This window comes from Tursiops truncatus, chromosome 3 (assembly GCF_011762595.2).
Source record: "Tursiops truncatus isolate mTurTru1 chromosome 3, mTurTru1.mat.Y, whole genome shotgun sequence".
In the NCBI taxonomy this organism is placed as follows: domain Eukaryota; kingdom Metazoa; phylum Chordata; class Mammalia; order Artiodactyla; family Delphinidae; genus Tursiops; species Tursiops truncatus.
Genome location: NC_047036.1, coordinates 160,738,940 through 160,760,521, shown reverse-complemented (window position 1 = coordinate 160,760,521; position 21,582 = coordinate 160,738,940). Strand labels below are relative to the sequence as shown.

The 21,582-nt window shown below is 51.3% G+C and overlaps 1 protein-coding gene across 1 annotated transcript in view; it reads left to right on the top strand.

The window, feature by feature from the left end:
• The window catches only part of PBX4 (PBX homeobox 4), a 43,469-nt gene that overhangs the window by 13,971 nt on the left and 7,916 nt on the right, over positions 1–21,582 (top strand). Inside the window, exons 3-6 of the mRNA XM_033854065.2 lie at positions 17,215–17,459; positions 17,736–17,926; positions 18,188–18,323; positions 21,271–21,352. Coding sequence (XP_033709956.1) covers positions 17,215–17,459; positions 17,736–17,926; positions 18,188–18,323; positions 21,271–21,352 — 654 coding nt within the window. The remainder of the gene's footprint in view (positions 1–17,214; positions 17,460–17,735; positions 17,927–18,187; positions 18,324–21,270; positions 21,353–21,582) is intronic.

The window sequence follows — 21,582 nt, the reverse complement described above, 5'->3', positions numbered from 1 at the left end:
TTGTCACTTGATTTCTTAGAGTGAGTTGGTGTCTCTCTTTTTGTTTTTGGCTGCATTGGGTCTTTGTTGCTGTGGCGGGCTTTCTCTAGTTGCAGCGAGCGGGGGCTACTCTTCATTGCGGTGTGCGGGCTTCTCATTGCGGTGGCTTCTCTTGTTGTGGAGCACGGGCTCTAGGCATGAGGGCTTCAGTAGTTGTGGCACGCGGGCTCAGTAGTTGTGGCTCACGGGCTCTAGAGCGCAGGCTCAGTAGTTGTGGCTCACGGGCTTACTTGCCCCGCGGCATGTGGGATCTTCCCGGACCAGGGCTCAAACCCGTGTTCCCTGCATTGACAGGCGGATTCTTAACCACTGCTCCACCAGGGAAGTCCAGAGTGAGTTGGTCTCTTGAGATCAATTACTTGAATGTCGTGTGTCACTTTGGAGCGTAGCACTTGAGTATGCTGGGGCTTGTGGAAAGCACGTATGTGGTACAAAAGTATGTTTATTTCTGAACACGGTTTTGGTGCAAGATTGACGTGTACTTGACATGGACGGTGGCAGAGAGCAGTGAAAGGGTCTGAATTCCGCTTTACCTCTGGCTCCATGACCCTGGCATGTGACTGAAACTTCCTCTGTCCCCAGTCCTTCTCTGTGACTTGGGGACAGTGACAACACTTAGCTCACGGTTATTGAAGACTGTGTGAGTTCTTACATATAAGGCTATGGGTGTGGTGCCAGCCTCCAGTAGTTATCTGGTGACTGAAAGAGAAATTCAATTTTAAACCTACATTTGTTTCACCCAAATGCTGTAAGGACGTGATATTTCCCCCCACACACAGTTGGAACATTTTTTATTGTGATAAAACATACATAACATTAAAATTTACCACTTTACCATTTTTAAGTGTACAGTTCAGTGGCATTAAGTACATTTACATCATTGTGCAACCGTCACCACCATCCATCTCCAGAACTTTTTCATCTTCCTAAACTGAACACTAACTCCCCATTCCCCACTCCCCTGGCCTCTGGTAACCACCATCCTACTTTCTGTCTTTATGAATGATTGCTCTAAGTACCTCATATAAGTGGAATTATACAATATTTGTCCATTTGTGACTGGCTTATTTCACTTAATATAATGTTTTCAAGGTTCACCCATGTTGTGGCATGTATCAGAATTTGCTTCCTTTTTATGACTGAATAATATTCCATCATATAGATGGACCACATTTTGTTTATCCATTCATTGTGGGACATTTGGTTGTTTCCACTTTTTGGCTATTGTGAATAATGATGCTTATATCTACGCAAATATCTGTTTGAGACCTTGCTTTCAGTTATTTGGGGTATATACGCAGGAGTGGAATTGCTGGATCACATGGTAATTGTATATTTAAGAACTGCCAGACTGTTTTCCACAGCAGCTGCACCATTTTACATTCTAACCAGCAGTGCACAAGGGTTCCAATTTCTCCACATCTTCTCCAACACTTGTTATTTTCTGCGTTTGTTTTGTTTTGTTTTTATAATAGCCATCCCGTTGGTTGCGAAGTGGTATCCCATTGTAGTGGACATGATATCCTTTTACACTTGTTTGTATTTGAAAGACTCTGTTTGATGACAGCAGATTTTGGGAATCATATTATTTCAAAGGAATATCTCATTGTGGATCTTCATGGTGTCACTCCTTAACCCAGGTAGAAGTCAACATTTTATCTGTTATCTTTCCCACCACTTTCCTTTCTCATAAGAGCCAGCATGGGGTATATTTCTGTTCTAATTCTTTTACCCTCTATGCACTCTGTAACCCAAAAGCTTATATCCCATTTGGTTTACAAAGCCACTGTAGTTTGAGTGGTCTATGTCTGTTCTCATAGGTTTGTTTGTGTGTGTTTAACTTTTTATTTTGAAACAATCACAGATTCACATAAATGTTCCAAGAACACGCAAATACATTTTCTCCCCGAACTATTAGAGAGTAAGTTGCTGCCACGATGCCCCGTGACCCCTGCGCACTTGAGTGCGTTTCCAACAAACGGGGACAGTCTCCTTTTTACCCACAGGACAACTGTCACGGTCAGGAAGGGAACACTGATACCCCACCCACCATGGAATCCGCAGATCTCATTCAGGCTCTGTCAGTTGTCCCAATAATGTCCTTTATAGAAAAGGACAAAAAGGTCAAAATCTTGTTGCGTTTAGTTATCACATCTCTTCGGTCTTGTTTCATCTGTGACAAGCCCCTGTCTTTCCTTGACTTTCATGACCTTGACCATCTGGAAGATCACAGGCAAGTCCCTCCATCTGGGTTTATCTGGTGTTTCCTCATGATTAGATTTCTGCTACACATCCTCAAAATGAAGCAACGCCTCTTCTCACACAGAGGCTGCTCAGTGGTGCCCACATTTGCTCTGTCCCCTATTGATGACTTGAACTTTGATCACTCAAGTGAGATAGTGTCTGCCAGACTCCTCCTTTTTAAAGTTGCTCCTTTTCCCTTTGTAATAAGTATTCTGTAGGAGGTACTCTGAGACTATCCCTCATTCAATTTCCCTTTTATTCATTTTCGTATTTTGTGTCAGTATCGATTCATGGAATGCATGGAGTCTTATTTTATCACAGTTACTATTATCACTCATTTCGACGCTCAAATTGTCCCCGCGTTGGCTAGCGTGAGACCCTTGAAGCTGGCTCATGTCCTTCTGACATGTCTCCATCAGCCTCTGAGCATTCCCTTCCTTGCTGCCATAACATGTTCCAGGCTCGTATTCTCCCCTCTGCTGCCGGCCCGGGGTCAGCCATTTCTCCAGGAGCCCTGGCTCCACTTAGAGTAGTTCTTGGTCCCGGGTATGCTCGTTACTACTGAGGTGGTACTGCTCTGGTCACTCTCAGGGCACAGAGCTCAGGAGTATTTGCAGACGATGCATATATATGTGTACACAGACTCATTCATGTCTGTTTTTACTGTATCTGCATACATTGAAAACCATGAGCTCATTTCAGTATCTTTTTTTTTTTTTTTTTGGCTGCATCAGGCAGCTTATGGGATCTTAGTTCCCCAACCAGTGGTCAAACCCGGGCGCCGGCAGCGAAAGGGCCAAGTCCTAACCACTGGACGGCCAGGGAATTCCCTCATTTCAGTGTCTTTAATTCTGGTTCAGCACCACAGGGTTCATTCTATTTTTCTCTCTCTCTAGATTGGTAACTCCTTTCTCTGACAATAAGAACCCTGCTCCCATCATCCTCAGTACTTCTACTTATTTAATCAGTCGTTCCCTCCCCCCCTCACGTGCATCCCTTTTCACCACCTCAGCCCCTGACCCGGGTCCCCCACCAGCTCCCACTGGCTGCCCTCCTCGCTTCCCTTAGGCTCCAACGCCCAGAGCCAGGTCACCCTCTGCGGACGGCCCCTTGCCCTGTAGGTCCCACACTAAGCTCCTGCTCAGGTGCCTCTCACAGGTGTTTGAATGTCTAATGGCCTGTCTTGTCTGTTCCTTAATTAAATTATGGGGAGCAGATATTATGACTTCTAGTAAACAAGGTTGGGCTTTTTGGGGGTTTAAACAAGTTTGCCCTTAGCCCCTCGCAGCACTCCCTTCAGTGCCCTGTGTGAAACAGGTAAGCAGCATTCCTACAGCTGAACGAGCACAACCCGCGAGTCCTGTGAGCTGGAAGAAACTGCCCACGGGGGACACGCCAGTGTCCATCCCCTGGAGACATTGGCTACGGTCACATGCTCCTCAGGACCGTTGAATTGTATGATGTTGATCACCATCATAAAAACTTACCGTGTTGTTGCCTCTCTCTGAGGTGTGCTGTCCCCCTGCCAGCTCCCACCTGCCGCCAGGGGGAAAAAAACAGCCCTTGGCGGGGGCAGGTGATCCCCACTGCCCTCAGCAGTTGGCTCTGTCATCAGAGCTCCTTGGGTGTGTGGGCCCTTGAGGTTTTTATCGACAACTTAGCTATGCAAAGTAAGGAATTTAGTAGTAATGAAAAGCAGTTTTTCAAAGTAGTTTAATCAGCTGTTGTCTCAGGAAGCTGTAGTTCTTGATGACCTTTTCCCCATTAGTGAGATGATGCTGGGACTTTTGGGGAGACTGCTTCTTGAGAGCTGTGGGTGTGCGCTGTCTGGGCACTTCTCCTTTTGCTTCATCTGATTCTGTATGTCCATGTGTGAACACAGCTGTCAGTCAGCTTCAAACTCAGCAGTTTCAGGAGAAAATGAAAGGTTTGAGACCTACTGCCATCAGGACAGGCTGAGGTGTCCGTTTTAACTCACGCCGCTGCCCTGTCCCATCTTCCCAGGTGGCAAGGGCTACACTCAGGGCTTCTGACTCCACCCAGGCTGAATCCCAAGGCGGCTGTAGGGCTCAGAGCATAGGCCGTGCGTCAGATCTGGGCATTTCTTCAGAAAATCATGCTTCCTCTCCACTGATTGGCTCAAACATCAGGGTGCCTGGTACATTTGGCTGCACGGGGATGGGGCAGCACCACTCAGCCTTGCAAAGCACTGGCCATCACAATTGCCGAGAGCTGCCTAAACGTCAAGTTCAGCGTGGCCAGGTGTCTTTTCGTATCAGTAGGAAGTGCAGTCATGGAAGCACTGTGTTTCCAGCACATGGGCCGCAGGCCTTACAGTCTCCAGGATGGACCACGAGGAAAGTAAATGAGATCTCAGTGCTGCCTCAGCTTCCCCCAACCCCATGACCAGGAATGACCAAGTCTCGGGCCAAAGAAAACTATTCAGGGTCATGATCCTGCACCAGCTTCCCATGGGCCTCTGCCCGATGAGCGGTCCTGCAGGCTGAGCCTCCTGGGGTGCCCACGCTGGGAGATAGCACGTTGGCTTCTTGATTTAACCCACGTTTCTCACATTTCCCTCTAGCTAGTGTCTGCGACAGACCTTTAGGGTAAACACTAAACCTGCGCAGAGTGTTTAAAAGCCCAGTAGGTATTGATGGAGCGTGGGCCACAGCCAGAGAGCTCCGCGAGTCCTGGCATCATTACCCCAAACTTCCAGTGGCCCGGGACAGACAGTTACTTCACTCCTGTTTTACAGATGAGCAGAGGGAAGCTCCGGAGAGAGGGTTGCACCCCCGTAACCCACAGCCAGGCTGCGTGCTGCCCCTCCACACCCTTTTGTGGCTCAGGGAGGGAACTCTGCACCCACAGGCCCCGGGCACTGTCTGTGCATCTGCTGCACTCATGCACCCATGATGGCTCCTAGCCTCTGCAATCTGTCTCCAATGGTGAGTGCAGGGTCTAGGACGAGCCGTGTCCTAGGACTGCCCTGGTACCTGACACACAGTGTACACACCTTGTATTTTTGTTGAGTGAAGAACTGTTTCTGGTGACTGATACCTATTAAGTGAAATCCTTTATCCTGTACAGCTTACGGGGTTCAGGAAGACTGAGTGTCTGGGGCCTGACTTAGAACCCAAGGCTTATCATTCGTATCATCCTGAAAAGAAAGCCATCCTCCACGTAAACCGTGTTGTCAAATGTTCCTGGAAGCACTACCCCACGAGTTCCAGGAATTGCCTTCCGATGCCTCCTCCGGCCTGTGGGAAGGACACGGGTGCATCTTCCAGGGTCGATACGCAGGCCCTCCACCTGTGCTCTCCTCTGTGTGGTGTCTGGGTGGTCCTGCCTGCCGCAGTCTCCGAAGACCAAGGATACCCTAGGAGTACACCCCCCTCCCGAATCCTTCCCTTGAAACAGCCATCCTTCTTGGTATCTGGAGGAGCTGTCCTGAGGAGAACAAATAAACCCTTTTTAGAGAGCTTTGAATTTAGCTGGGAGGACCCAATACTGGCCCAGTCCCTTTCCTGAAACCCTTGGGGCTGGGTGCGTTACAGAACTCAGAATTGTTTAGGCTTTACGTATGTGGTGTTGACAAGAGCTGAGGCAGAGCCTTGCCTTCAGTGACAGCCTCAGAACAGGAACGGTCGCACACACTGGTGTGGGTCAGGCTCTGCCTCCAAATTCACTTGAATGCCAACTTGCGTAAAGACCTTTGGAACTGGGATTGCAGATGGGCAGCGCGTTGAAGAGCCGCCAGGCGTCCTGGGAAGTTCACATCGAGGGACCTGCTCCGTCTTCTCCAAGCTGTGACTGTCCCCTGTGCTGGCCTCAAGTACGCATCTGTGCCTCACTTTGGTCAGTCCTGGGTTCACTTTGTTTCTGAGGAGCGAGAAGTCCCAGCCTCACCAGCCTTGCTCTCGGGCCAAGGAGCACGGGCAGCTGCCGTGGGGGAAGTGGATGTAATAACTCTCACACAAAGGACCGCCCTCCTATTTCCTCACCACCGTTCCTGGGCCTGGCTGGGAGCTCTCAGGCATAAGTAATCCAGCGGGGTTTTTTTACCTCTGTTTCCCTTCCTCCTCTGCCACTCAGGTCTGTTGCAGTTGCAACATCTTGATCAGTAGCTTCAGCTTTCTGGTTGGGTCTGTCCAACGACTACCCTTCGGGCCAATGTGTGACTTCTTCCAGAATTCAGATTCCTTTTGTGTTTGGCTGGCCCTGGGGCTGAGACCCCTGTGCGGTATTTCGCTGTGGCCGTGCAGGCGGCGGATCTCCTAGAGCTGGAGGGTTATTTTTCAGGTTGCTTGGAGTGTCCTTTCTCGGCTCCACAGGCTCCAGGTGACTCATGAATCAAGCCTCCGATTCTGATCAGCCTACAGAGCTCCTCTGCTGCTATTGACTGTGGCCCATCCCACAGGGGTGATTTGCATTTGAATTCATTAAAATCAAGTATAATTAAATAAGACGTTCTTCAGCCACACTAGCCACATCTCAATCAGTAGCCACACGTAGCTAGTGGCTCCCATATTAGTGCAGATCTAGAACATTCCATCATTGGGAAAGTTCTGTTGGACAGACAGGTGGATTAGTATAGACAAATAGAAAATCAAGGATTATGAAAAAAATCTAATGTCCATGATGATGACTAGAGAAACAAGATGTGGTCCATCTGTACAATGGCCTGTTGTTCAGCCATAAAAAGGAATGAAGTTTTCTGACACAAACTACAACATGGATGAACCTTAAAAACTTTATGCTAGGGCTTCCCTGGTGGCGCAGTCGTTAAGAATCCGCCTGCCAATGCAGAGGACACGGGTTCGAGCCCTGGTCCGGGAAGATCCCACATGCTGCGGAGCAACTAAACCCGCCAGCCACAACTACTGAGCCCGTGTGCCACAACTACTGCAGCCCGCGCGCCTAGAGCCCGTGCTCCTCAGCAAGAGAAGCCACGGCAGTGAGAAGCCCGTGCACTGCAACGAAGAGTAGCCACCCACTCACCGCAACTAGAGAAAGCCCATGCGCAGCAACAAAGACCCAACGCAGCCAAAAATAAATAAATAAATAAAATTTTTAAAAGAAAAAAAAAACTTTCTGCTAACAATAAGGCCCTACTGTATAGCACAGGGAACTATATTCAATATCTTGTAATAACATATAATGCAAAAGAATCTGAAAAAGATATAGATACAGATACAGATAAACTGAATCACTTTGCTGTATACCTGAAACATTGTAAATCAGCTATAGTTCAATTAAAAAAAAAAACAAACCTTTATTCTGAATAAAAGAAGCCAGACACAAAAGTCCACAATAGTGTGTGGTTCCATTTATGTGAAATGTCCGGAAGAGGGAGAAAGAGATTAGCAGTTGCCAGGGGCTGGGGTGGGGAGTGGGGAGTGACTGCTAACAGGGACAGGGTCTCTTTTTTTTTTTTTTTTTTTAACATCTTTATTGGGGTATAATTGCTTTACAATGGTGTATTAGTTTCTGCTTTATAACAAAGTGAGTCAGTTATACATATACATATGTTCCCATATCTCTTCCCTCTTGCGTCTCCCTCCCTCCCACCCTCCCTATCCCACCCCTCCAGGCTGTCACAAAGCACCGAGCCAATATCAGGGTCTCTTTTTGAGGTAGTGAAAAAGTTAGGTGGTAGTTGCACAACCTGGTGAATGTACTGAAAACCACTGAGTTCTTCACTGGAAGTGGGTGAGTTGTATGTCACATGAATTATTTCTCAATGAAGCTGTTATAAAAACCAATCAAGGACTGACGGATTTCAGTTGGGGGCCCATAGCTTAAGGCCTTAGTACACAGATCCTTGTGAAGCAGCACTTTCTTGCAGCATCTGTTACCCTATTCAGATTTCTTCTTAGGGCTTAACCATCCACTGAAAGTATCCTGTGTGTTAATTTCATGCAGCATCTGTTACCCGCAAAAGCACAGGCGTGCCTGCAGAGTGTCCCAACCCTGTTATGGGCTTGGCATACAGTAGCTATCAGTAAACTTGGTGATGGTGTGAAAGTGACTGATCTCTCTTAACAGAAAATGCTCCTTTTTACTGTCACCTAGAACTGTCCTCAGTCCCTGGGACAATCCCTCTTAGGGAAATTAGGGCCTTGGCGGGCCTAAAAGTCTGATTTCCAGCCCGGGAATGGGTAGGACATGGTTGTGCGTGTTGCTGGTCTGGTCACCTCCCTGTGCAGGACTCGGCAAAATAAAGGTCGTGCCTTTGGGTGACGGTAGCCCAGCTTTGGAAGCTTCTAGATATTGTTCAGTTGAATTTAAAGCATTTCTTTGGATGAGAAATAAGATTGTTTAATGTAGACAGAAGCCATCCATAAGGGCTGTTTTTCTTAGCTGTTGCTCTTAAATATTCCCAAAGCCTCACAGGAGAGCGTGGACTAATTTTCTAGACGTTTTACTTGGCTGCATTTTCTATTACAGCATTTTGCTGTCTTTTCCTTTTGCCCTGTTGCCACAGGAAAAAAAAAAACCTAGGCAAACTGCATGCCGTTTTTACAGAGCATCAGCTGTTCATACAGTAGTTTATGACAGAATCGCAGGCCTTAAATTAACAAATGCAAAAGTATATTGAAATGAGAATTAATTTGCATATTTGGTTGAGGTTTCAGCACTTAGGTTGTGAGGTATTTTAATTAAGGATTAATTAGAATTGATAGGAATTTGCATAGTGTTATACTCCCGCCATCTGATGAATATCTAACGTGCATGACAGCTGTGATCTCAGAAACCGATGAGAGTTTGCTAAAGGGATATTCCTTGTAAAGTCCTGTGGGACCGAGAAAGTCCAGTGACTTAAAACATGGCTTCATCTAGAATGTTGCTTAAAAAACTGACCTGGGGGACGTTGTCTCAAAGGTAAATGCAGGCAGTTCTCCACACCAACAGGCTGTGCTCCAAGTTATCTCCCGGAAACAAGCATTTAACGGGCCCTTGACAGTGCGGGTGGCCAGCTGGTCAGAATGCCATTGCTCAGCACCAACCCCACCTGGGGGCCAATTTAGGGACAAGGGGGAGGGGGAGGGGGGAGTTGTCGGTGACATCGGTGATCCCCGGGTGACTCCAGTCACACAAGAATGCCCTTCAACCTGCAAGTGGGTGACGTCTCCCGTCTTTACCTTGCCCGTCTGTCCCTTCCCGGGCTCTGGTCCCATCTGCTCGACCAACACCTACAGGACAGAGCCTGCCCGTGTCTCACTCTAAGCAGTGCCTCTAAAGGGTCCCCAGTAAGTCCAAGTGTGGTGTGGTTTAGGGAGATGCCCCTTGTCAGGTTAAGGAGGGTTCTTTCTGTTCCTGGTTTGCTAAGGGTTTTTCTCATTAATGGGTGTTGTTTGAATGAGTTTGTTTGTTTCTTTTTTTTTTTTTTTTAATTTATTTTGGCTGTGCTGGGTCTTCGTTTCTGTGCGAGGGCTTTCTCTAGTTGTGGCAAGCGGGGGCCACTCTTCATCGCGGTGCGCGGGCCTCTCACTATCGCGGCCTCTCTTGTTGCGGAGCACAGGCTCCAGACGCGCAGGCTCAGCAGTTGTGGCTCACGGGCCTAGTTGCTGCGCGGCATGTGGGATCCTCCCGGACCAGGGCTCGAACCCATGTCCCCTGCATTAGCAGGCAGATTCTCAACCATTGCGCCACCAGGGAAGCCCCATTCAGTTTGTTTCTTTCTGCATCCTTTGAGCTATAGTTTTTCTCCTTGTGGTTACTGTGATGCTTTACGTTGATAGGTTTTCATTTACACTGATTTCCATTGGCGTTGATGATTTTTACTGACAGATTTTGGAAGCACCTATGTTCAGAGATGTATCTTCTTGGTTGTGATTCATATGTTTGTTGCATGTACATGCACACAGATGCTGTTGACTTCGGGTTGCTGGTCATTTGTTTTGCCCTTTCGGCTCTGGTCATGAATGTGCTGGGATGTGACTTCCCCATGAGGTCCCGCCCTGAGTTCTCCGTCTGGTGAGTGGGTGGCTTTTTCCGTGTCTCTTCTCCAAAACAGTTTGTTGCAGAAAGGGGCTCTCTCTTCCTTGAGGGCCTGGTAGCACTGGTCCATAAAATGTCCTGGTGGCCTTTGAGGAGAGGTTTCTTAGCACAAGTTCCTATTTCTGGGCCGTGATTCTGTGAGGCCAGGCACGTTCCAGGAACCAGAGCCAAGGCAGTGAACAAGACAGCGACGGTCCTTAAGGAAGAGGGTTGTTCCACACAGCCGTAGAGAGACAGATGTGGCCCTCAGGGCCCTGGGTAGAGGTGGGGTGGGCGGGCGGGCACCTCGGCTGTTGCCTCGGCTAAGGTGTTCACTCCTGGGCTGGGGAACCTGGGCTGCTTCTCTGTGAGGGAAGCGCCCACAGTCTGGGTTCCTGCCACATTTGTGATGCCACCAAGCTGGCGTCCTCGGGATTTCAGGGGCCTTGCTTCCTCACTAAATAGATCTTCCCATGAGAATGGATTGCTCTTCCTTTACAACCCGGTCCTGGCCCCCTCCTCCTCACTTAGCATCTCTATGTCCACTCGTCCACTCGATGGGAGCGCCTGCAGTGAGCCTTTTTCCTGTGCACAGGGCTTTCCCTCAGCATCTCATCTCTGGAACTCAGGACACCCTAACAGGCTCTTTCCAGGTGGCAGCTCTGTCTCCGTCCCACGACTGATGACTGTAGTGATGCACAGGGAGGCAGGCATCCTACACATGTGTCAGGAGGGTCACTTCTGGACTGTCCCACACCCAGAGCTCGCACCTGGGGCCTGGGCATCTCCAGGACATAGCCACAGCCTCTGGCAGTGACCCAGCCACAGTCTGCTCAGGCCACAGGGTTTTGGCTCACCACCGCCCAGTACCAGTGCGAAATACAAGCAAGATGAACTAGGACATGGAAAGGAAGAATGAAGGAAGCATACAAAAGAATACGCCCAGGACTTCCCTGGTGGTCCAGTGGTTAAAACTCTGTGCTCCCAACGCAGGGGGCCTAGGTTCGATCCCTGGTCAGGGAACTAGATCTCACATGCCACAGCTAAGAGCCCGCATGCCACAACTAAGAGCCCGCATGCCGCAACTAAGACACGGAGCAGCCAAATAAAAAGCCCAAAAGTCCCACTAGATTCAACAGACATGGAATTACTCTGTCACATTGCTATAAAGGTTTCTATGTGCAACCTCTCTGTCTGTGTTGGCCTTTCCATAGACGGAGGGCAAACCAGACACTACCTTTCAAGGAGTCCTGATCTAGATTAGGACTGAACAAAACAAGCAAAAATCTCATCCTTCATACTGTACCCACAGAAGGAAAACTGTCAAGAGAAGGGGCAGGATCCAGAGGGGATTCCAAGGAAGGGGGGGCACCTAAAGGCAGTGATTCAGAGGTGTGCTGACCTACCCGGACCTGCATGCATGTAGGTTCTTCCTCAGACCCATGTTAGGCTCTGTGACATGCATACTGTGGAGCAGGGTTGCAGACCACAGTGTTGGTAAATAAAGTTTTATTGGAACACAGCTGCTCATTGGTTTACTATTTTCTGGGGCTGGTTCAGTTCCCAGTAAGGGCTCTTTTCCTGGCTTCCAGACAGATGACTTCTCGCTGTGTCCTCACAAGGGGAATGGAATAGGAAGAGGTCTCTCTTCCTCTGCTTAGAAGGCCACAGTCTTATGGATTAGGGCCCCACCCCTATGACCTCACTGAACTTTTTTTTTTTTTTTTTGGCTGTGTTGGGTCTTTGTTGCTGTGCGCAGGCTCTCGTTGCAGCAAACAGGGGCTACTCTTCCTTGCGGTGCGTGAGCTTCTCATTGCGGTGGCTTCTCTCATTGCAGAACATGGGGTCTAGGCACGCAGGCTTCAGAAGTTGCAGCTCGTGGGCTCTAGAGAGCAGGCTCAGCAGTTGTGGTGCACGGGCTTATTTACTCCATGGCATGTGGGATCTTACCAGGCCTGGGATCGAGCCCATGTCCCCTGCATTGGCAGGCAGATTCTTAACCACTGCGCCACCAGGGAAGCCCCTCGTTGGATTTTAATTGCATCCTCACAGGCCCTATTCCACATAGACATTGGGGGTTCCACATGTGAATCTGGGGGGGACACAATTCAGTCCATAGCAGTTCCATATTGTTTCTTAGAAAAAACATAATGTGTTGCTATTCATAATTTTATTTTACTTCCTTGTTTGGTTTACTGGAGTTTTTTATCCACAGTAAATTGGGAACATAAGGAAATTTGGTGGTTGGGTGGAAGTGCCTCTGTTTTAGATCCCACCACCTCATCTGAGTGTCTGCAACTGACAGTGTCCCTGAGCTGAGCTCCTGGTCTCCAAAGCCTCCCCGCCTGCCAATCGAGGGCTGTGGGGGAGCTGAGGAGCACCCCTGGGACCGGAAATGAGCTTGTTGTAATTAACGGTAACGAGTGTCTAATGACCATGATCAGGCAGGGACAGTGTGCTGGGAGACAGATGCGCGGTGCTGAGGGAGAGGCAGGGCCGCATGCAAGGGGCCGCTCGCTGACAGAAGGCAAAGGCGCTCGGCATGGCCGTGTCCACAGCTGGGACCGGTCCTGGTGACTAAGGCACAGGGTAACTTTTTTTAAGTTTTGCTTCTCCTCATACACATACATTTGCAAAAATATACAGCTTTAAAGAAGCAAAGCTTGTAGCTCATGAATGATGGTCATAACATACGCACTGTTAACACCACAGGGCCTGGGGTATGACAGGCATATTGTCTCCTTATTCATGGGCATTTGGGCGGTTTTGGTTTTTCACAGTTACGGGGTGGTCATGAGTGTCCTGTAAATACAGCATCTGCGGGGGTCAGTGTTCCTGTAGGGTAAATTCGCAGAACAGAGTTCTGATCAAGATCAAAGGATATGTGCTTTTTCTGTGTTAATCGGCATTTCAAACCTCCCCTCCAAAAAAGGCCACACCAACACATACCCCGTAAAGAGATATGAGAAAATGGTGTTCTCTTTGTAATTTGAGAGCTTTCATTTGAGGACAGTAAGTCCCGTGGTTTTTTGGTGTATTTTTTAAAATCTCCAGCACCTGGTTGGGTACCTGGCTTGTGATAGACTCTCAGATGCTTACTGTTGGATAAATAAAAGAACGAAAGGGGTTCCCTAGTGGTCTAGTGGTTAGGATTCGGCGCTTTCACTGCTGTGACCCAGGTTCAATCCCTGGTCGGGGAGCTGAGATCCCACAAGGCATGTGTCACGGCCAAGAAAAAAGAATGAAAGACTGCCACGCACCCCTGAGCAGCCCAGAGTCACACACTCATGAACACACACAGGTGTGCACATGCTCCCACCACCGCATGTCCAGCCTGGACCACTGCTGCCCCTAATTGTAATGACGGAAGCTGTGATGGAAGCTGTGGAGGTGGCCTCTCCAGCCCGGGAGTCAGGGTGTGCTGGGGGCCCTCTGGGGCGGGACGGGGTGCTGTGTGTCCCTCTCGAGTCACTCTTGAGCCCCAGCCGCAACCACGGGTGCTCAGGGACGAGCTGCTGAGTAAGCCTGAGACGGTCGCAGAGCATCTGCTGTGCTGCGAAGGGCCATGAAGGGCCCAGCAGAGGGAAAGTTCATGAAGGTGGGTTTGGAAGGCCGTCACGAAAGACCCTGAGTACGAGGTGTCAGAGTCTAGGCTTTAGTTTAGGTGGATGCAGGCCCTGGTTGAAGTCTTTGAACAAAAGACTGGCGTGATGAGCACAGTGTTTGAAGGTAGTTGGCTTGCCGGTGTGCACAGTGGATCGGAGGGGAGGGGTTTCCTCACAGGTCATGGAGGGCAGGAGAGGGGTCAGCGCAGCAGGGTTGCAGCAGTGGCATTAAGGGAGGGGATGGATGGTGGGTTGATCATGGAGTTTGAATCAATAGGATTTGCAAACAGAGGGCCTGAGGGAGGAGGACGTCCATTATCCGCTCTGGGTTAGGAGTGGTTAGGAGGGTGCGGGCCTTCACAGGGATCAGGCCGCACAGGTCAGCTCTGTCCAGGGGTGCCCAGCGTTTACATCTGGTGCTTCTTGAAGACCAAGTAAGGTTGCTAGAGAATTGGGTCTCTGAACTGGAAGGCCAGCAACTAATAAAAGGGGCACTTCTCCTTTACTTCTTTCAGAAAAAGCCACATGATAACCCAGTGGGACTGAGTTAAGTGGCAGGGGTTCCTTTGGGTGAGTTGAGGGTCCCCAAACGTAAGGAGGTAAAGCTCCCTGCGTGTGAAGAAAATTCCTGCAAGGATATCTCTTGAGCGCCTTCAATTTTCACTGGGGAGTTTTTGACAGAAAAGGTTAACCTGTTACATAGGGAACAAGAAAGGGGCGCATGATTAATGAGTAAATATCCATATGATAGGATTAAACTCTTTTTTTTTTTTTTTTTTTTTGGCTGCACCACGTAGCTTGCAGGATCTTAGCTCCCCGACCAGGGATTGAACCCGGGCCACAGCAGTGAAAGCGCTGAGCCCTAACCACTGGACCACCGGGGAATTCCCTAAACTCAATTTTTATTTGAGCATTTGAGTCAGTTAGTAGCTGATAGTATTGAGAGCCTGTTTCCAAGAAAACACTTTAAACTTTGTTTTTCCAGAAAGTCAGAGCTAGATGGATATCCTATATCATTACCTCCTTCTCCGTTCCCTGCCTTCCATCAGGAACCACCCCCCAATCTTTTTTCCTCTGTAGCCGCAGATGTTTCTTCTGTCACTGAAAAAGCAAAGAAGACACAGGTCCTGCAAGACCACCCTCCTCAGACCCGAGCTCGCTCTGTAACCCCTGCAGCAGGCTCTTCCCTGTACTGCCTGTCTCCCATGCTTCTCTGGAACTTGCTAGTCAGGCTGTACCCCACCTTACCCTGCTTTTTCAGAGGTTAACAGCGTTCCCCTAATGACCAAGCCCGTGTTTCCACCCCTCTGTGACTACTTCTGGTTTTTCCTCCACCTACCCGATAACTCTTTCCGTCTCCTCCTTTGCCTGTTCTTGAAATGCTGGTTTTCTAGTATTCAGGGGCATGGCCTTCTCATAGGTGTAGCTGCAGGTACAGGTGGATATGTACGGATTTCCCACACACCACACGCCGATGACTCATGAATACCTGTTTCCCACCCAAACTGGTCAGCTCAGCCCCAGCTCCCAGGAAGCAGCTGCCTCGCAGCCACCTGGACGTTCGGGCTTAGCTGGGTCAGGGACCAGGCTGATGCCATTTTTTCTCGTGCCTGCCTGCTGCTTTGTGTGCTGTACTTGGGAAAAAATGGCACCTTCCAGGGCGAATGTGGGAGTGGTCACAGCCTCTTCCTTTCTCTCACGCCCGCATCTGGTGGTCACAGACTCTGGGGCCTCGCCCTCTGGCCGCCCTGTAGCTGGCCTGCATCCCCTCGGACAGCAACAGCTCCCCCCCACTGCCTCCCCTGCCCGTCCACTGCCCGTCCAGTCCTGCCCTCGAGCACGTCACCCTCTCAGTCCAGCTGCGGTGGCTTCTCCATGTTGTAAAGCCAATCATCTTGTTTCTCCTCTTAAAGTCTCTCCGTGGGGGACTTCCCTGGTGTCACAGTGGTTAAGAATCCACCTGCCAATGCAGTGGACAGGGGTTCGAGCCCTGGTCCGAGAAGATCCCACAGGCCGCGGAGCAACTAAGCCCGTGCGCCACAACTACTGAGCCTGCGCTCTAGAGCCTGCGAGCCACAACTACTGAAGCCCGCACGCCTAGAGCCCATGCTCCGCAACAAGAGAAGCCACCGCAATGAGAAGACCGCACACTGCAACGAAGAGTAGCCCCCACTGGCCGCAACTAGAGAAAGCCCACGCACAGCAACGAAGACCCAATGCAGCCATAAATAAATAAATAAATAAATGTATTTTTTAAAAAAGGTCTCTCGGTGGGTTAGTTCATCTTCTCTGGCACCTCTGGATCAGTCTTTTCCTCTTTACTTTATAGCAACAATCCTCCCCCCAACACACGCACAGGAAACACAAACAGACATAATAGATGTGTTACCAAACCAAAGTTCAGTCTTCTGAAAAGCAAAGTCACTCTCCTGACACCGGGCGGTGGTGAAGGAAAGTACAGTGTTTATTGCAGGGTGCCAAGCAAGGGAGTGGGAGACAAGCCTCAGATCTACTCCACCTTGGTCTTTGAGTGAAGGTTTTTTGGTTTTTTTTTTTAAGGGGAAGAACAGAGAGGCTGGAATTAATCATCATCTTGTGACATTTCATAATCGTAGTTTCGGGAATCAGGATGTCTCTGGTTTATGATTCGCTGACCAGGTGGGTCCATGGCTTAGGGGTCTGTTAGCTCATCTTGCCCTGGAGACATAACCTGAGTTTGTACATTAATGACGATATCTATAATAGCAATTTTAGCACGTTAACGATGTTATCAACAACAGCAATTTTAGTCATCTGACTGATTAGTGTTCAGTTAGCACAGGACTGAGGTCAAAGGGGACAAGAAAGGGAATAAAGTTTTAGATAGAGGAACTAGTCAAACTCAGTAAGGGAACTCGGTTTTGGGGGGCTTAGTTTCAGACGCACAGCAGCACGGCCTTGCCTGAAGCCAGGCGGCCACTAGCCTTCGTATCCCTGCCTGTGCTAGTGTGTGTGTCTGGAACGTGCTTCCTCTCCCATCTGAAGACAAGGTTCAGGGCTTCAGGCTTTCCAGCACCCAGTGCCACCCCGCCCCTGCCCTGCGGGCCCACACACACACCCAACTGTGGGCTGTGAGCTGTGGTCGGTGTGCCCCCTGCATTCCCGCCACCCGGACTGGGCTCCTAAGCACGGCACCTGAACCAGCGTCACGGGGGTTACTCAGTGTCTGTTATCAGATGAAGTCTTTCTTTCCCCTCAAGGGTTCCGTGAAAAGTGTTCAGACACGAAGCCAGTGCTAACACTCTGTCGTGGTTGTTTTCATTCCGACAACAGACACTGATTCAGTGTCTCCTCTCTTACCCAGGGTTGAACATTCGTGGCATTCTGGCAGAGGGTCCCCCCGACGCTCAGCTCCAAAAGCTGGATAACATGCTGCTGGCCGAGGGCATGTGCAGGCCGGAGAAGCACCGAAGAGGAGCCCAGGCGGCGGCCGGCACAGCAACCCCAGGTGGCTGTCCAAATGACAGTGGCCCTGAGCACTCTGACTCCAGGGCCAAGCTGTCCCAGACCCGACAGATTTACCCCTCTGAGCTAGAGAAACATGAACAGGTGATCTTCCTGCATGGAAGAGTTTCTGTCATGTGAACGCGCATTTGTCAAAGCGAAACGTGGAGCACTAACTGCCTGCCTTTGGTGGCCCAGAGCAGGGCGTCCACACACTTGGTCTCACGGCAAAGGTGGCCGATTTTACCCGAAGCCTTTTGCCTTCACTTCTCAGTAGCCAGCCTGTGTGGGGGCCTCGGGGGGCAGGTGGCTGGTCCCACATGGAGCCCCCGGGACAGCCTGCCGGGTAGTCACCGGCTGGCATTTGTCTCCCCACCCCAGGCCTGCCGTGAGTTCGCCACGCATGTCACCAGCCTTCTCCAGGAGCAGAGCAGGATAAGGCCTGTCTCGCCCAAGGAGATCGAGCACGTGGTGGGCATCCTCCACGGCAAGTTCAACAGCGTCCTGATGCAGCTGAAGGAGAGCACCTGCGAGGCCGTGATGACCCTGCGCTCGAGGGTCCTCGATGCCAGGTCAGGCCCCACCTACCCCCGGCCTGTGACCCCAGGGTCAGCTCTCAGGAAGAGGAACCTAAGGCAGTGCTGGCTTGGGTCTAAGTTCTGGGGGCCTCCAGGCCTGTGCAGGGGCTGTGGCCACAGCTGCAGGCGTAGCCCTCACACAGCCTCTTGGAAGGCGACTGAAGTGCTGGCTGCTGCTGTTACAACCTCTAGGGAATCAGAGACGAGGACGAGGCCCCACGTACGATCCCCGGCTGAGGCCGTCTGTCTTCACAGGCGTAAGCGGCAGAACTTCGGCAAGCAAGCCACGGAAGTGCTGAATGAATATTTTTACTCCCATGTGAGCAACCCTTACCCCAGTGAAGAAACCAAAGAAGAGCTGGCCAGGAAGGGTGGCATCACCGTCTCCCAGGTGACAGTCCTTCCCTGCCACACCTCCCTGAACCCAGAAGGGAGGGAAAGTTCAGCCCAGTGAGGAGGCCCCCCAGGGAAGCTGGTGAAATGTGTGGGGCGGGAGCCGGGTAGGCAGGCTTCCAGTCGGCCTGACTGGGCTCAGGTCCCAGGGTCTGGGCTATGAAAGTGCGCCTCAGGCGGGAAGCCACACCCACCAGGTGTGGGGACTCGCTGAGGCGACCGGTGTGGAGTGTGCGGTCCCGGAGGCGACACCACAGAGTGTATCGTGAGGTACTCCGTGGATTGTAGTCGTTGGGATTTAATATTCTCCTAACAGAGGGATGTGCTGTGTTGCGTAAGAGGGGTGGGGTATGAGCTTGGGAGAAGAAGAAGAACTTGGAGGAAAATTAGGACTTGAAGTGATAGACCAGCTCTTGTGCTTAAGTACCGATTCAGTTATCCTGGGATAAGTTCAGGCGCGCGCCTTGCCTTCTTGTTTCTCAAACAGTCCAGTGTGTGTGTCTGGGGGTACAAGACAGACGACATCTGGTTCCAGAGGGGGAATGGTGGTGCAGGTCAGAGAAGGGACCTGGACAGCCTTGGGCAACCTTGGTAGTCGGGACCACCACTGTCCTCACTGGAATTGGGGTAAGGTGGCGGGGCTAAGATGAGAACCCAAGAAATATTTCCGAAGGCTTTAAAGCGAGAACGGTAAGTGCTGGCAGCCCACAAGCGAGAGGCAGGACCAGGCCACGCCCGTGGGGCAGCGTGGGGGTCAGGGCACGGCACCCCGCCCCCGGCTGCAGGGAGGGCTGCTCCCACTGTGCAGTTGGAGGGGCTGAGCTTCCAGCCCAGTCAGCCTGTGCCCTCCGTCACCACCCTCTGCTCTGGTCCCTGCCCAGTCCAGCAGCGACTTGGGGACAAGGGCACTCAGGAACCCCGCAGGGTCACACAGGCAGCAAAGCCTCACAGGTGTCCCGGTCACAGGAGACCTCACTCGGCCTGGAACCGCTGCGGTGTCCTCAGCACCTTGGCTGGAGCTGAAGTGAGGGCTGCACCTCTGGGGCTTCGAGGCCCGGAAGAAGTGGGAGCCATGGCAGCTTGTTTGTCACCGTGAGCAGTTATCTGAAAACGGCCAGATTCACTTCAAGCCCTGGCACCCGCAGAGAGCACATGGGTCTTGGGTCTCAACTTTATCTCAGGAGAGGGTTCGTTGCAAACAAAAGTTTGGAAAGCACCGGCCACATTCCAGTGACTCCTGCTCTGTGGGCGGGCCCTGAGACCCCGCCCACCAGCAGCAGAATTCTGTGCTGGGAGCCCCTCCCCACTCGGGCAGGTCCTCCAGCTGGGAATGTCTGACAGCTGAGGGAGGGCTCGGAATTTGGGATACAGATGTCGTGTAGGCTGTGCGGTTCGCCCAAGGAGGAAGTAGCGGGGGAGGGAGAGCACCATTAGGGCAAAGGGTGTTGCAGATGAGGCAACAGACGTTTTCAGGACAGCTGCAACTCCAGGGTGAGGAGGCCCGAGGGGGAAAGGGCGGGAGAGCTGAGCCCATGGACAGGGAGATGGGCAGAAACCCAGGCGGCTGCAGCTGTGTGAGCCAAAGGGACCAGAGTGACTGGGCAGGGAGTGGCCAATGGCTCCGAGCTACAGCTGGTGGAGAGGGCATCCCACTCCTGTACGAGGTGTCGGGACACACCCCGTGGAGAGGGTGGACCCTGGCCCGGACCAGCTCCCCAGCAGCCACCCTCCCTCACCCACACGGGAAGTTTGCTCTTTGTCCCTCTAAAATGCCAGTTGAATTCAACATGGAAAACTGCTCACTGCTATTCTTCTGCAAACTTAGTCCAGGTTTTGGGCTTCCCTGGTGGCGCAGTGGGTGAGAGTCCGCCTGCCGATGCAGGGGACACGGGTTCGTGCCCCGGTCCGGGAGGATCCCGCATGGCGCGGAGCGGCTGGGCCCGTGAGCCATGGCCGCTGAGCCTGCGCGTCCGGAGCCTGTGCTCCGCAACGGGAGAGGCCACCACAGTGAGAGGCCCGCGTACCGCAAAAAAAAAAAAAAAAGAAAAGAAACAGATTTTTAGAGGAGAAAAGTCCTCCATCCACAGCGCTGCCACGTAACTCAACTGTTTATTTCTGTTCATTAAAATACATAACCTTTCACTGTAGGGCCTGGTGCCTTACTTTGGGATATGTCTGCACGCTCTTAGGAAGGCACTGCCCAGGGTCTCACCCAGACAATTCTGCCCCCAGGGGACATTTTCATTATCACAACTCTCGGGGGGAGGGGAGGACACTACTGGCATCTGGTGGGTGGAGGCCAGGGGTGCTGCTCAGCACCCTCAGTGCCCAGGACGCCCCCCAGAGAGTGACCCACAGGGAGAGGCCCTGCCCTGGAGGTCTCGGTGCAGGTTTGGAGTCAGAGCTGGGCTCAGACCTCTAGGCCCTGGGCCGGCCCCTTGCTTACAGGATGCATGTGACTGCAGCTCCCTCCTAACTGGCTTTGGGGACTAAAAACAGGCCCTCAGCTCAGTGCTCAGCTCCTTCCCCTGCACTGTCAAGTGGTCCTTATCCTTTGATAAGTTTTGGATTCGACTGTGTTCTTTGCTTAAATTGCATTCCCAGAAATGTGGTTACTGATGCGTCTCCCGCATCAGTATTCAGTCTGTTGCCTGCCGCCGCAGTGAGCAGACACTCGTCTCTCTGAGTGTGTCACACACATGCCTGTTTTCCTTCCAGCTCCCCCCTCTCCTATAAGCCACGCCAGGTCCAGGGTGTCACCAACACACTGCAGACGTTTCCCTGGGCCCACAGTTCATTAGCGCCACCTTCTCAGTCACGGCCTCTCACCCAGCCCCAGGGCCACACGTTGTCACTCAGTGATGTTCCCCCCGGCTGTCTGTCCACATCGCGTCTCATCGCTAGGTCAGTTTTTTCCAGTGACTTCCATCTCTGCCTGTCCACAGGTCTCAAACTGGTTCAGCAACAAAAGAATCCGGTATAAAAAGAACATGGGGAAGTTTCAAGAAAAGGCTACCACTTACACAGGTAAGATGGCAGAGGACACCACCAATGTCAGGGGCCCGGGCAGCCAGGCCAGCTGCCCTTTGAGGCCCAGCTCCAGTCAGTAAGGCTGCCCAGCCCAGGGTCAGTCGCTCCCATGTGGCCGGGCCCACTGAGCTGCATCTGGGGAAGCAGACTGGTCCCTGCGTACGCCTCTTTTCTCTATTTACACTGTGAGGTTTCTGTTCCCATTAGTGATTATCCCAGTGAAGTCA